The following is a 15,689-nucleotide window of genomic DNA, read 5'->3' as shown; positions in this document are numbered from 1 at the left end:
CAGTGAGTCAAAGTTCCTAATTATATGATAATGAAACTTGTTTAGAATAAATTTACTGAGACGGATGTTTAATAATTCTCTCTGTTGATACTCTTGCAAAACAAATGCTAGCACTGAAAAGCATTCCTTGTGCCCACAATTAGGTTGCAGAATGCTAAGAGGCTTCTCATTATGCCTTGTCTTCTGAGCATCAAGCACTTGAGTACTTTCATGGTTGGAAGTCTAAGATATTGAGCAGGAATATCCTGCATCTGGCTTTAGATGCAATTCAGCATAATTCTGAGCAGGATCTCAAAACAACATAAACACATTTTTCTTTTGTTTCACCATACATAGTCATCTATGTCCACTCCACTCATCTAAGCCCAGACGTTCTCTCTCTCACACTGTATCCTTGGGACATTGGGGCCGAATTGATTTTTTATGCCATGTACCAGAGCAGAGAGTAACCACATTAACATAATCTCCTTTGTGCCGGGTCCAGTGTGTTTCAATTTGTTGTGACTGCTTTATTGTTTCAAGTAATGTAATGGGTTTCTTGTGTGTAATGTTGTTATCCATCTGAAAGGGTTCCCTTGTAGAATGAAAAAAGACAAAATTGTGTGTTAAGCACATGACATTCATTTTCATGTGAAGAATGTCCTTGAGGGTTTAGTGACATTACAAAAAAAAAAGAAAAAAAAAAACTGACCTCATGTTGTACCAGTTTTAGATTAATTACAAAATTTAGATTTCATTTAAGTTTTAGTTTCAGCTTTTAATTGTGGTTTTGGAATAAATATTAGATTTATAATTAGCTGTAGTTTTTTCTGTAGTAATACATTAGTTTTAGATTATTCTCTGGTTTTTAACTTTTGTTTTAGTTTAAGCTTTAGGTTTAGATTAAACTTTATTTTTTCTATTCCATTTTAGCTTTAGTTTTAGAATTGGTTTTATATTTAGTTGTAATTTAAATTTTGCTTTAGATTTAGGTTCACTATTAGATTAATTACTAAATTTAGAATTTTTGATGGCTTTGTCTTTTAGATTTAATTTCAGTTTGAGCTTTTAATTTAAAGTTTTAGATCTCAGCTTTAGTTTTAGAATTAATATTAGTTGTATTTTTAGCTTTAGATTTAGGGTTTTTAGATTTAATTTCAGCTTTTACTACTTAGTTCTCTTCGTCCCAAGTGAGACATAAGGCCACAATTCATCATTTAAACTAATATTAAAAGTGATTTTAGAATAAGTTTCAGTTTTACGTTCGGTTTAATTTTAATGTTCCTAATAGTAACGGATGATTTACGATGATAAACGAAATGAAATTAACTCCTCATGTATTCCACAGTTGCTATTGGAGCATTTGGAGTGTTTGGTTTCGAGGCATGAACGTTCTCTACGCATGACTGTGGTGAAACGACAAGCTCAGTCTCCTTCTGGGGTCTCCAGTGAGGTGGAGGTCCTCAAAGCCCTTAAGTCCCTCTTTGAGCACCACAAAGCACTGGATGAGAAGGTAAACCCTGAGATCAACAAATGATGATGTTGTTTTTTTATTGTTGAAATCACAGTGCATTGCATAGATAGAAATCTGCTAGTAGAAATGAATATGCGATGCATCAAATGTACCACAGACCTGTTGATGTTTAACCCATATTATGCATAGTAGCCAAAATAATATTATATAACAGCTTCCTCTCCTGGTTTTTGGACAGTGAATTGGAAGTACATTTATTAAACACAGCGACCCACTGTCCCACCTCTCCCTTCCTTCATCCAGTGGGGTTTTATTTATGGATTAAGCCCTTTTTGGTGGTTCATCTAGCTGTAATCCATTCTGTGGCCTTCTGTAGACACTGTCATTTATAAGGCGTTAGGTAACAGATGGCAGGAAATTGCTCCTGATTTATGGGACCACAATTTTAGTGACCACTGACGTCCTCCACTACTCCAGTGATGAAGGACCAAACCCACTGAAATGATTCCAGTGATCAAACCAGAGGCCACCAGAGAAGGCGATTAAAAGACTTATAATCAGTTCTACAAAGAAAAAGAAAAAACTTAATATTTGTCATACAGTACCACATTTAAAAAAAAAAAAAAAGAGCTATAAAAATAAGACCCAGTTCTCGCCATTAACAAACCGACCTTTGCATCAATAAACCCCAAATTTGCTGCTTATTAATAGTTGGTAAGGTAGTTTTTTAATTTAGGTATGGGGTAGGATTAGGGATGGAGAATATGTGCTTTATAAATATTAATAAACAGCCTAAATTTTATTAATAGGCATGCTAATAAGCATCAAGTAAATAGTAAGAATTGGTGTTACCAATAACTTTGTAAAAATAAAGATATTCCATTGTGGTCCTCGAAACTAAATTGTACGAGAACATGCTTATTGGTTCTAAGAATTTATTGTATTCCATTTTAATTATATTTCCTTAAATTCTGCAGTTCTGCATCGTTTGCAACCATAATTTAAATGTGATTCTAAATCAGGAAGGGGGAAAAACATTCTCAGATCAGTTCAGAGTAGAGCACAGCTATGATAAACGAAAGAATGTTGTGTTTTATTCAGGTACGAGAGAGATTGCGGGTGTCACTAGAGAGGGTCTCTGCTTTGGAGGAGGAGTTGACCGCAGCCAATCAGGAGGTGAGGCACAAGTGCTCTGATTTACGTAATTATACAGCAATCTGTACCCAAAAGGAGCTAAATATACACAATGAACATGCTATATGTTTATTTGTTCCTATGGTGTGTTGTTTTTGCTTGGTCTGATTAGTGTGAAATGCAGCAGAGCAAACAGTACATTGTGTATTTTAGTGTTTATTCTAGTACTGGCTGTCCAGATGGTGCAGTTCTAGCTGAAAGAGCTTCAAACTTCTCAACAAGAGCCAAATCACTTTTTTTTTCTTTAAGAGATATGTAATTTTGAGATTGTGTGTACTACTCTTGACTGCACTGTGAGTAATGTTTCTGCATATGTATAACTGAACCATTTCTATTTCAAGTGTGCGCTAATATCTCAGAGATAGAGGGAGCAAAATGTTGTTTTACACGACACGTTCAGGTGAGTAGCAAAGATGAACCGGGTTTCTGTGAAATAGTTGTCTCCTGTTTGAAACAAACCAGCATTCAGGCACAGCTGGGCTCGTACGCACTCGGCTTTGATGAGGCCAGATGAACGACATCAAAGCAGACATGCTCACTTTCATTGGGCCTCCACTTCTCATTTACCTTCATTTGCAAGTTGACTCAATATTCCGGCTCTTTGTGGAGTCAGAAGGTGCAGTATTGTTTGATCTTCAGGCCTCGAAAATGGCCTACAATTCCCTTTCTGAGCCTTCAAAAGTGCAAAGCCCCCTTAATTGCTGCCTCATTAAAGGAATGTGTGGCGAGCGGCGATAAACCAAACAAAGGGAAGCGGATGTCTTCCTTATATCCATCCATCTATCCTGCTTCCTCTGAACTCACAGTGGACAGAGTGTCTCGACATGGGTGTGGAATAATCTCCCAGTGCCCTTTAGCCTGGAGAGAACACAGTGTATGTGTGACAGGGCTCATCAGTCAGATAACCTGCTTTATAGATGCTCTTTGAAGAATACTAGGTTATTTTATTAGGGAGCATATGCCAGTGGCCACGGTCAGCAACTTCTGCTGCTATATTTGTGTGCGCTGCAGTTTTACATTTATTGGGCTGTGGCACTTTTGTGCTGGTCCAGAAATACAGCATTTCATACATTACATTATAGTTTAAGATATAGTGATGGTCAGTGTAGTAAAAAACTTATTTTAAGTTTTTATTTGAACCATTGGTAATCATTTGAGTACCGTGGTATTTTTAAAACTACTACGGTATAACCCAGAAAATCAACAATATTGTAGTGCCATCAGATACTTTTTGAATGAGATATTATTTTGGAATTGAATGCAGGAATGTTCTTTTAAATGATCATTATTATTATTTTTTTTTATTTTTTTTATGTACAAACTTGGGCTGTTGATGTTAACATTTTTTTATTCTGTTATAGAATAAAAATGTATTTTTATTATTTATATTTTTATTATTTATATTTATTAATATTTGGCATTTTTCAAATATCGGTATCGGCCAATAATTTTCTGTGGTTGGCCAATGTGTTCGAAGCGGTACTTTTATTTTGACAGGGCTGAGAGCGGCAGTGCCTGTTTGTCATTTTCGGTAACAGTTCTGTCTAATACGGATAGAAGTCTGTCTCATAATCAGATAGAACGGTTAAACAAAGGAATGAATGTATACAGAAAGTATTGTAACGATTGCTTTTATATTAGGCCTATTAGTAATAAAAAGGCAAACATTATAATACTTTCTCGTTTGCTGTCAACATTAAGCAAATATGCATTTATATAATTGAAATAAACCTTTGAATGACTAATGAACATTTAATTTATGGAAAATGTACGTAAAATGAGGCTTACCCTGGGTTTATTTGAAAAATATGATAACCAATGCACACAAACTTCCCAGAATACTGTGTGCCCAGTTGGTTACATTGTTTACTTTCTTTTTAATTATATTTTGGGTATATGTATTGGGTAGGATTAGGGATGTAGAATATGCTCATACATATGTGCTTTATAAGTACTAGTAGCAGCCAATAACAGCTAATAGGCATGATAATGAGCAACTAGTTAATAATGAGAATTGGTCCCTGCACATTTTCTATTAACTCTGGTCAGCTCTCCTACACATGCTTATGGATGGGCCAAATTTACATTTGATGTATTTGTCACATTGTGAAGCTGTCGCTTGTATCTTCTCATGTGACCTTTACAGTGCGATTAAGTTGTGCTTTACAACATTTTAAAAGTGCATACATTTACCACAACTTTTTTATTACCCTGTAATAAAATTGTATTTGTTCAAAAAAGGCATCATTTATTTTTTTCATAATCATTTTACACCTTCTCGCTCTTTAATAATCAAACAGACTGTTTTATGCTGCTGCTGTGCCTTTAAGACTTCTTTGTAAAAATCCAGTATAGTTGGTGCTAGCAGCTGTAACAAATTGTTGAGGTCGGTTGTTAAATGATCAGTTAGAGCCGCCTGTTTCCAACAGTCCTGCTGCTCCTCAATAATTCCCCTTAGAACGAGAGCTACAGTACAGCTTGCCCTTGATACTCTACATTTGAAAAACTGATCGAAAAAGTGACCGTGCTTGCTGTTGATGTGCTACATGCATGAAGCAAACACTTCTAATCTGTCTAAGTTTAATTTATGATGCAGTTTTTCTGTATGCTTGCAGTTTCAAGATAATTATGTATGAACATCGTACAAAAAGGACTTTAGAAGAACATACATACACAGTCCAGGAAAAATATGATTTGGTCTTCCCATCAAAACAGTATGGATATCTAATTTGAATATATATTTAAAAAACCTCAAATATAATTACAAAATATTTGAATGATATTGGAAATGCTTCCATGTGATACAAATTAAATATAAGACCTGCTTAGTCTTTATTTGCACATGGCAATAGAGTAGTATCAGTGATATTTGATGTTGCTTATGAATATCACTTTTTTTTTAGGTTTTATTGGACCAGTAACATGTAAGTCAGGATGATATCGGTTTCTATTATGTCTTCATTGTTTGGTATATTATTTGGCATAAAGTGTCCTATCAAACAACAACTGATTTCAGTATTGCTGGGTTTTATTTGACATTAAAGGTACAGGTTGTAGGACCTCCCACTAGAGGGCTCACTACCTAAACAATAACAATCTCGTGGTTTGATGACGCTAAGGAGGAGCGTGGAATGATGGGATTTGGTGTCTTCTACCCAACCGCTGACGGCCATCAATCAGACGGAAAGATAAATCATGGATTTAACGCGAGTTCAACGATTAGCGCAAGTAGATTACATACAAAGTCAATGCTAAGACATGATCAGACTATGGATCAGACGCGTCCTCGTGCGGGACTAGAGACGCGATACCCCCGTTTGGCCTGTATGCCCTACATAATACTAATACTGCTGATCGTTTTAATAGCATACGTTTTCTGTAAAGATACGAATCAAAGCAACTCACCTGTTGAGTAAAACACAAGCAAGATCAGCGTCTCTTTCTAGTAGTTTGTCGCGAAGCTACTTTCACATTTGTCCACACACTGTTGTCGTGTGGTTTCTACGTCAGTAAAGGCGGTCACAATGGGTAACTAACGTCATTGACAGGCGACTGCACTGCCCCGTGTCACTGTTTAGAATAGGAATCTTCTCATGATTTACAAGTAGTTGAAAACATTAGAGATATTGTTAGTAATCAGCTGGACAAAATATATAATACTAGCCTTGTGGTTTTTGGATATTTTACTGCAAATATCTTACAAATTGTACCTTTAAATCTCTTCATATTTTCCTTTTGCAGATTGTGGCCCTAAGAGAGCAGAATGCACACATTCAGAGGAAGGTGGCTTCAGGAGAAGGGGCTGAGGACTTGTTGGAGGGAACTGATACCCAGAAAGTTCATGGCAAGGTGAGGGACCAGGCTCTAAACTGCCTCAGAGTGGTTAATGAGTGGCTCTCTCAACAGTCAGATTGTGTTTTATGAATGCTAAGTCAGTAAGTAAGATTTTTGTTACAGTATACTTTAAAGTAGCCGTATGTAATTTTTTTCCTGTGATGGCAACAGAAGTGGTGACTAGAAGTAATTTATTTTGATGTACATTCAGCTTTGTCTAACAGGGAAAGAAAGAAACTACTGAAAATAGTTTTTGAACACAGACCTTCTCTATACAATCTACACACATGACTCATCCTGTCAGACTGTGATTCTAAATCACATTTAATGTGCTGTTAAACCAGTCCTAGCAGTATCTTGCTTCACTCTCCTGATGAAAAGATAACAGGATGACAGGAGAGTCGCCCTCCTCTCGCTGTCACCGCTGAGCGCCATTAGATTGTGCTGGAATGGTGGCATGTGGCCTTGTAAAAGATCAAAGTTGGCACTTTGACATTACATCTTAATTGGCCAAATTAATCTCCCATGATGCTCGATAGATTCAGTAGCAGTACTGTCGATATCCAGCGCCTCTGGCACTGATGCATGGGTCCAAGCGACCAACCAGAGGTCACTGGCTTTGCCTGTACATAACAAACATACCCGACCCTCTCAAATAGACAGAAAAAGAAAGAGAGAGACAGTGAGAGGGAGTGAGAAAAGTGATAGTGAGTCATTATCAGACCCTACAGCTGCTCACGAATAAATCGTGGCTATTCTTTGTCTTGTCTTTCTCGTCTGTTTACGATCACTGAACCTTCTTCTGGTAAAGTCGTGTCGATCTCTCATGGCTTCACAGCTTTGACGGAGTAAATTCTGTGTGCTCTGCAAATGATTTTATCACCCTTCTGTCTGGGTGTCTGCACCATAAATTAAACAGGATGTAAAGTCTAATTTTAGTGCAGCATAAGATGTGTCAAGATTTAGTGTGAATATGTGACAAAAAAAAATATTTTAGGCATGGCAGAGGAAAGATCTGCTGAGCCTCTGTTTCACACACACTGAGAAAGCAATTAGACTGAACAGACACAAATGTGCATGCTGGGATTTCAACCGTCCAAATAAAGAGCACTGTGCTAAATGACGGTTTCAGTGAATGAGTGGATGAAGTAGCTGAAAACATTAAAACCTGGAACTTGTATAATAGCTTAACTATGGGTAATTGTGCCTAATTTACATTTGTTTAGTATAAATTACTGGATCAGTTTATGGTTTTTCCATTTAATAGGTAATTAATTATAAGATTACTGGACATATTTACTTGCTTTTATAAGTGTACAGTACAAACATTTCTTAACTTTTTGTTATTTTAGTACTTCATCTTAAACTAAACAAAAATGAGAAGCAGAGCCTTGGAAACTAGCTAAAATATTTTTTTTATTTTAGTTAAAGGAGACCTATTATACCCTTTTTTATAATATGTAATAGAAGTGTCCCCAGGACATGTCTGTGACACTTCAGCTCAAATAATTTATTCATAATTTATTATATCATTTTGAAAATGCCTATTTTGAGTGGAAGCAGTTGTTTTCACGCGCGTCTCTTTAAATGCAAATGAGCTGCTGCTTCCCACCCCCTTTTTCAGGCTGTGCCTTTACATCTTGTTCCTCAGATAGGCCTACTCTGAAAAAAAAAATAAAAAAATAAAAAAAACTGTGGGTGGAAACTTGCAGATTAAGGGGCGGTAATATTATAATAATATTGCCGTCTAAGCAGCTCATTTTTATAGGGCTTAGCAAATGAAATTCTATTTAGTTTTTTTTTGTTTTTGGTAGATGCACCGGGGACCCGATTATAGCACTTAAACATGGAAAAAGTCAGATTTTCACAAAACATCACCTTTAATGTAATTAAAACAAATTTTATGGGTTTAGTTTTATTTAACAATAATGACCCTTATAATAATGTGCAGTTTTACTGAACTAACAAACAGTTAAATATACTTTCATCTCTAGCATCTCGCAGCATTTCTTCACTCTAAAAGGAAGTGTATTGCATGTGTTTGGGCTGCAGCGGTTGTCTAACGGGTCGATGGAGTCGGGGGACGAGGCCAGTCAGGTGGTGGAGCTGCAGGAGCTGCTGGAGAAGCAGAACTACGAGCTGGCGCAGATGAAGGAGCGCATGTCCTCGCTGTCCTCCCGTGTGTCCGAGGTGGAGCAGGAGCTGGAGACGGCCCGCAAAGACCTCATCAAGAGCGAAGACATGAACAACAAGTTCCAGAGAGATATTAAAGAGGTGCAGTACGGGTGTATGTCAAGCCTCCGTCTCAAAACACACATACTGTAAATTAGGCTGTGCTCGGAACCTCATCAGACAATAGTTTACATCCTTTCATCTCTAATGCAGTTTTATTAAAAGGTGCATTCTTACAAAATTCAGTCCGTTGCAACACTGATCAGGTAGCAAAAAGCTGCCTTCGTTTCGGATATAGCCTTGTCACATTGATAATTAGCGACAGCTGAACAGATTCTAGGATTTGAGATACAGCTATTGATGGAGAGAGGTTGTGGCAGCCCTGAGTGATGAGTGTGTGTGTGCGACTGAATGTGTGTTTGCTTTGTGTTAATATTTGTCCTCAAGCCTGTGTTATTATAGGGCAGGTTTTTTGATTGACAGTTGACTGTTACTCCTGCGGGTTCCATATAAGGTGTGCGTCTGAGAGCCACTAACCAACAGTCTGCCAATATCATGTGTGTGTGTACAGGCTATGTGTCAGAAAGAAGACATGGAGGAACGGATCGTGACTCTTGAGAAGCGCTATCTCAGTGCCCAGAGAGAGTCCACATCACTACATGACATCACAGACAAGCTGGAAAACGAACTGGCCAATAAGGAGGCGTTCCTCAGACAGGTCCGGTTCTGTCTACTTATTTTAAATTAGTTTGATGTGCTGAAGCTGTGTGACTGTGTAGTGCACAGATGTTTTGAAATGGACAACTGACAACAGTCATTCCGTTCATAATTGAAGATTCGGTTCTGCTAAATTTCACGGTCAGCAGGACACCATTTCATATCCTGCCAAATTATCCACCAGGATTTATGAGAAAGCGCGATCAAAGTAGATTTGGGCAGAAAAAAAAAACATGTTCTAAACATCTTACAGCGACATATTAAAAGAGCATGACAATTTTGTCAACTATCGTTTAACCAAAACAAAACTGATATGTAAAAGAGCAGGAAGAATATTCTACAAAATATGCATTTATTTATTTTCCAGTTTTAATTATTTAGTAACAAATTAAGTTAGCTTTATTCAGTTAAAGAAACCTGTTTTTTTATAGCAATTTTAGTGTGCTAGGTAAACGATTTGACACAGGTACTGCCAAGCTTCAGCATATATTTGTCACCCTCTAATGAGAGTTTGATTGTTCCAAGAACAGGCAAAAATAGGCAGTTATGTAATTTTGTTTGTTTGGGCAGACTGAAAACGGCCACGATGATCCACTTGTTGCCGTGGAAGCTGGACTGTCCTATGGTGTCTGCTATACGAGGATAAACTCTCTGATCAGACACTGTGTGTGTGTGTGTGTTTGCTCCCACAGATGGAGGAGAAGAACAGGCAGTTACAGGAGCGGCTGGAGATGGCGGAACAGAAGCTCCAGCAGACCATGAGGAAAGCTGAGACTCTGCCTGAAGTCGAGGCTGAGCTAGCACAGAGGATAGCAGCTCTCACTAAGGTACTGTACTGGATGCCACACACACATACATTAGCTGTGTATTTCATTCAAACCAGTGTTGTTGAACTCCTTAACTAAATGTTCATTTGCTTTGAAATTAACAAGAAGTGAAGTGAAGGAATTTTCTGATATATGAATATCACACAAATGAATCAGCCACACAGTAGTACTTCAGAGAGAGAGAGACATCAAACTGCAATCCATGTTGTGCACAACTATTCAAGGCTGGGGGTCAAGGGCCATTTTTGAGGTGTTTTCTCCTATTTACTACTGCACATTAAGGTGCTCTAAACGCCTCGGTTTAGTTGGAGTAAAGCATTACATTGCACTTAGTGTATAAGTGTATCATGTGTATTGATCAGCATATAAACTTGAACATCTTTAGTCGCAGAGAATTGAAATCTCTTTCAAATTTATGTAGTGTACTGATCTGAATGATCTGAAAGCTCATATGCTCAAATACATCAGTGTACTGTATTGTTTGTCTAATATGTGTTAACAAATTGTACATGACAACTTTTCACTAAGTACAGAATAATTTCATCATTTTGTAAAAATTGTTATTTCCTGTGATTCCTTCCCACAGTACTGTATTTAACATTGATATAAAAAAATACAAATTAATATCTCTTTCATTATAAATGTATTATAATAGTGATAATTAACTTAAAATGAATTTGCATTACAATTTTAATTTTTCTTTCATTATAAAATTATAATGTTAGATATATAAATATCTTGTTAAATAGCATTATTTTTTTATTTTATTATATAAATTTTTTTTAATAATTATGTTGGTTATAATTAACTTTATTAAAAATATCTTTATATTGAATTTGTTGAATTATTTTTTTTTATAAATGGTTATTTGTTCTAATTATCTTAATACAATTATTTGTTATATAGTTAATATATTTAATAACAGTATATTTTATAGAATTACAATTCCTGTGTGCTACTTTTCCCCTTCCTTAAATAAATGGATTAATTCCTACTTCAAACCCAAATGAGAGGTGAGTTGGCAGGTGATTTCTCAAAGTGACCACTGCTCCTAAAAGGGTTTAAGACCAAGTAAAAGACAGAAATGGCTTCTGTTCATTCTTTAAAATGAGCTGTTAACAAACTCTACTGTGGAAGCATGGAGAGATACACTGTTCATTATTAACGTTGTGTGGCCTTTCTCTGTATTGTGTGGTTTGGTAGTCTGATATGGAAGTTAAACTCCAGGACATGAACTGCAGTCTGAGGAAGGTGGGGCTCTCTCTCTCTCTCTCTCTTCACTCCGTCTGGCTGTGGGTCTGTTCACTGCTGGTGGATTTCAGCTGCATGTGATGCTCAGCTGGGATTTTCTTCGTTTTAATGAGTTGCTGACGTACTTGGTTCTCTCTGTTCACCCAGGAGAGAACAGACGCTTAAGGAAACACACGCTCCTTCTCTTTACCTGTCTGCTCAACCATGTCTGTGGTGTTTGGTGTGATGGCACTTCATAAACCGAACTCAAAATCTCATAAATCTAGATTATTTTCCAGCCAACATCTCAGTCATGGTCCAAGGGTCTTTTCTCTGCTGGTTTGAGCTAATTTGTGGCTTTACATTTTTCTCGTCTGACAAAATACGATGTGTGTTTGTTGTTCAGGCGGAGGAGAGACACGGCAGTATTGAGGAGCGGATGAGACATTTAGAGGGACAGCTGGAGGAGAAGAACCAGGAACTGCTCAGGGTCAACATCTCTTTATATCATTAAAGAATCCTTACTTCCATACTATTTTCACAGCGTGCTTCTTTTATACAGAATGTAAATTATATGAATGTGGAATATCCAAATAAGCAACTACATTTACCAAACGATATAGTATAAAACAGCATGCTTCGGGGGGGGGGGGGGGAACTGTATCCCACAATGCAATGCACTCTAACTTGACCTTCCATTTCCAGTATGATGAATAAACTGAAAGCCAAGTCAATTATGATTATCTCCTCCTAACAGACTATACGTTTTTACTTCTGAGATGAAAACTGGGCTACTCTCTCAAATTTTTGTATATTTTAGTATGCTGTGTTTAGTATGCTAGTAATTTATAAAACATTTGAGTGAGTTTGTGCTTGAATTTGTACTTTGTTTCCTCAGGCTCGACAGAGAGAGAAGATGAATGAGGAACACAACAAGCGTCTGTCGGACACTGTGGACAGACTCTTGACAGAGTCGAACGAGCGTTTACAGCTTCACCTGAAAGAGAGAATGGCCGCTCTTGAGGACAAGGTGAGGGAAGATCCAACCATCATGGCAAATGTTACCAGTAATGTTGATCACTCACACCGTTTCCTTTGCTTGTCTTTCAGAATGTGTTAATACAAGACTCCGATAACTACAGGAAGCAGTTGGAAGACTCAATACAGGAAAAGGTTATTAGTTTTTATTTTCTGAAAACTAGCTGGGTGGAACAAATTTTGATGCAATGTTCTGCTGTCCATTCTGAGTAAAATGAAACTTTAATGTGCTTTGCGGTTGTAGTCTCACCTCTCGGAGGAGATCGAGAAACTGAGATCTGAACTGGATCAGTACAGATTGAGGGCTGGATCCCTTACTGAGCCCACGCTGTCACGGTGAGACAGAAAACATGATGAACTCAGAACTATCCTTTTACAATAACCAATAGCTCGGTTCCAAAACCTAGAAAGCTCAACAGAATACTGAGGCAACATGGGCATGCGCTCATCGCAGAGGCTGTTCCAAATACAGTAGCTGGCAACAACATTAGCAGCAGCACTGCATGTTTTCATTCTGGAGGAGGCGATCCAAGAAAACATTCCTGTGAGATCACACAGACAGACATATTCATTTTTTCCATAGGGGAATTCATTTTTAACAATAATTTATCACCTTTTGAAAACAGACCTACTGTCTGCTCTGAGGTTGTTGTTCGGTGGTTTATGCCAAAGTCCCTTTGAAGGCAAGTCATGTCACCTGGCGGCCATCTTTGAAATGCCTCTCAGGCACGGAAGTGCATTTCCTATCACTTTGAATGGAGAAACATTAAATTCTCCAGAACTGTTCACTAAGCTTACGATTAAATTTAATATTTGAAATCACCAATGAAATCTGACAACAACTAGTGTTATAAAAAGCTTATTTTTCAGGCTAGATCAGCCAGTGCGCATGCACAGTCCTAAGAGCACATCTCAGAGTGCTGACTGTTTCTATAGCAACCAGGACTTCTAATGGCAGCTGCAGTGATGCATTGACCTTCCCGATTAGTGATTGGCTCTTTCATTCAGAAGGTGGGGCTTCCTGCGATTGAGCGGCCATATTGCATATCGCATTTTTCCTCATTCAAAACTATTCGAGTGACATGTCTTGGGTATTCCATAGTCTTTTTTATGCTGTTTTAGAAGCCATCAGCCCACATTATTTAAACGTATTAAATTTCCATGAGGTGTTTGTAAAAATTAGTTGACTCGTACATACCTCGATTCTTCTGTATGATTTTATACTACGGTTCCATTAAAACGTTAGTAGTGATGAGTTTTGCAAGTGAAGTTTATAGTTTCCAATGTATTTCATAGTGAAACGAACCAGTTAGAATGTAAATCATGTCATTTTAGATTTAAGTCTAGATAACGGAGTGTGGTCTTGATTCCAGGTCTCATCTGGATGCATCTGGAGATCTGCGTTTCTCTCTGGGTTCTCTTGCCGAGACGCAATCTGACCATTATCGCTCCACCAAGGTGATCCACAGGCCCAGGAGAGGACGCGTGGGGCTACGTAGGGAAGAACAGAAGGTAAGGTCTCATCAGCTGTTGTTTCTTGAGCCTTGTGCTAAACCTTACTCCTTTTGTTTCTCTTTCATCTTCTTCCAGGCTAAGTCTCTGGGAGAGCACGAATGGCGCTCTCAGCAACTCGGCGTTCTGGGCGGCCACCCATTCGAGAGCGACACGGAGATGTCGGATATCGATGACGATGACAGAGAGACCCTTTTCAGTTCTATGGATTTACTGTCTCCTGGAGGACATTCAGATGCTCAGACTCTGGCAATGATGCTGCAAGAACAACTAGATGCCATCAATAAAGAGATCCGGTCAGTTTGCTGATTGGGACCACAGCCTCTTTCTGTAGACTAGGCTTGAATCATGTTGCTTTAATGGTCTACCCAGAGATGGGCTACATAGCTTTAACGCCTATAATGTTATTCATCTATAAAGCAATTAAAGGACATTGTTTTTTTTTTTTTAGAAATGTCACCTCAAAGGTGAATATAAAATAGCAGTGGCCTTAAGATCGACCCTTGGTGCATACTTTCTTTAGCATAATTAGATATGACAGCTGTTCATTTACACCAACAAAGGTAGGATCTAAATCAGGCTAGCACCTGTCCAAAAACAGCAACACAATTTTCAAGATCATTCAATAGAAAGTTAATGATATATCAAATGCAGGCCTAGCAGAGAAATAAAACTCCATTTGGATAACAAACGTAAGACATTTGTTACTCTGATAAGTGTAGTAATGGGGCCAGAAACTTGACAACGGGGAAATCTGATATGAACTGATATGTGATTTTTTTCCTCTTGTTGTTCACTTAGCATTAGATTAAGAATAACTTTTACAGCTTTTCTCTTAAACATCATTTAAATGTGTTTAAAAAATCCATAGTCATAAAGCAAAACTTGGTGATATTATTAATCAGGTTAAGGCTGGACTACACTGCACAACTTTTGCACAGATTTTCTATGGATTTACAGTCTATAGGAGTCGACGCTCGTTGCCAAAAGTTGGAGCCAGTCTGCAGATTTTGTTGACAGATATCACATGTGATTTTTAGCTTCAGAATATGAATCGGTTTGTTTGATATTTTGAGCCAATTTTAGAACAATTATTGTTTCATTTGTCATGTGTCTCCTAGCAACGAGACACAAGTTTTTGCATTTAACTTGAAAGGTGGTGTGTTGTGCGTAGTTGGTGTTTAATGCCGAATTTGCCCAATGCTCAATTTGTTTCTATAACCATTTACAAAGTCAGCAAGTGTGGACATTGTTTTAAAATATGTTTTGATTTTAAAAGTCCTGTAGTGTATTCCAGTCTTAAGTCTTTTTTTCATGTTATGACTATTTTTTCTCCATTTTAACTGGCACGTATATTTTGGTTGTTTCTGTCTTGTCACATTCACTCATTCTTCTGTAAATTTGCCATATTTGTACCCAGAGTGACATGTAATACACTGATTCCCGGGACAGGTACAAGTTCCTTTACTATTATCCTTGTAGCTTTGTTTATAACATACAGTACGAGGCATTGATCTTTGTCTTCCTTTGCATCTTAGAAGTGTAGATTAGAGCTGTAATCGGGCCTTAAAAGTTAGGCCCGACAGGACCTGAGGCCGACAAGTACATATTGATTGACAGTTTTTTAAAAGCCCGAACCCGTTTACAGCCCGACATTATTCAAATGTGCGCACGCGCACAGCTCTTTTGACTTTTGTCAATAATGACTCATT

General features: G+C 37.6%; 1 protein-coding gene across 12 annotated transcripts in view; it reads left to right on the top strand.

The window, feature by feature from the left end:
• The window catches only part of LOC113061685 (liprin-alpha-2-like), a 153,207-nt gene that overhangs the window by 112,736 nt on the left and 24,782 nt on the right, over positions 1-15,689 (top strand). For all 12 annotated transcript variants that reach the window (XM_026231023.1, XM_026231050.1, XM_026231041.1 and 9 more), the window contains 12 exons: positions 1,328-1,492; positions 2,555-2,629; positions 6,389-6,496; positions 8,534-8,755; positions 9,225-9,371; positions 10,063-10,197; positions 11,834-11,917; positions 12,326-12,457; positions 12,538-12,600; positions 12,710-12,801; positions 13,839-13,977; positions 14,056-14,273. In XM_026231023.1, the coding sequence (XP_026086808.1) occupies positions 1,328-1,492; positions 2,555-2,629; positions 6,389-6,496; positions 8,534-8,755; positions 9,225-9,371; positions 10,063-10,197; positions 11,834-11,917; positions 12,326-12,457; positions 12,538-12,600; positions 12,710-12,801; positions 13,839-13,977; positions 14,056-14,273 (1,580 nt within the window). The remainder of the gene's footprint in view (positions 1-1,327; positions 1,493-2,554; positions 2,630-6,388; positions 6,497-8,533; positions 8,756-9,224; positions 9,372-10,062; positions 10,198-11,833; positions 11,918-12,325; positions 12,458-12,537; positions 12,601-12,709; positions 12,802-13,838; positions 13,978-14,055; positions 14,274-15,689) is intronic.

Source organism: Carassius auratus, chromosome 4, assembly GCF_003368295.1.
Source record: "Carassius auratus strain Wakin chromosome 4, ASM336829v1, whole genome shotgun sequence".
Classification (NCBI taxonomy): Eukaryota; Metazoa; Chordata; class Actinopteri; order Cypriniformes; family Cyprinidae; genus Carassius; species Carassius auratus.
This window is presented reverse-complemented; position numbering and strand designations above follow the sequence as displayed.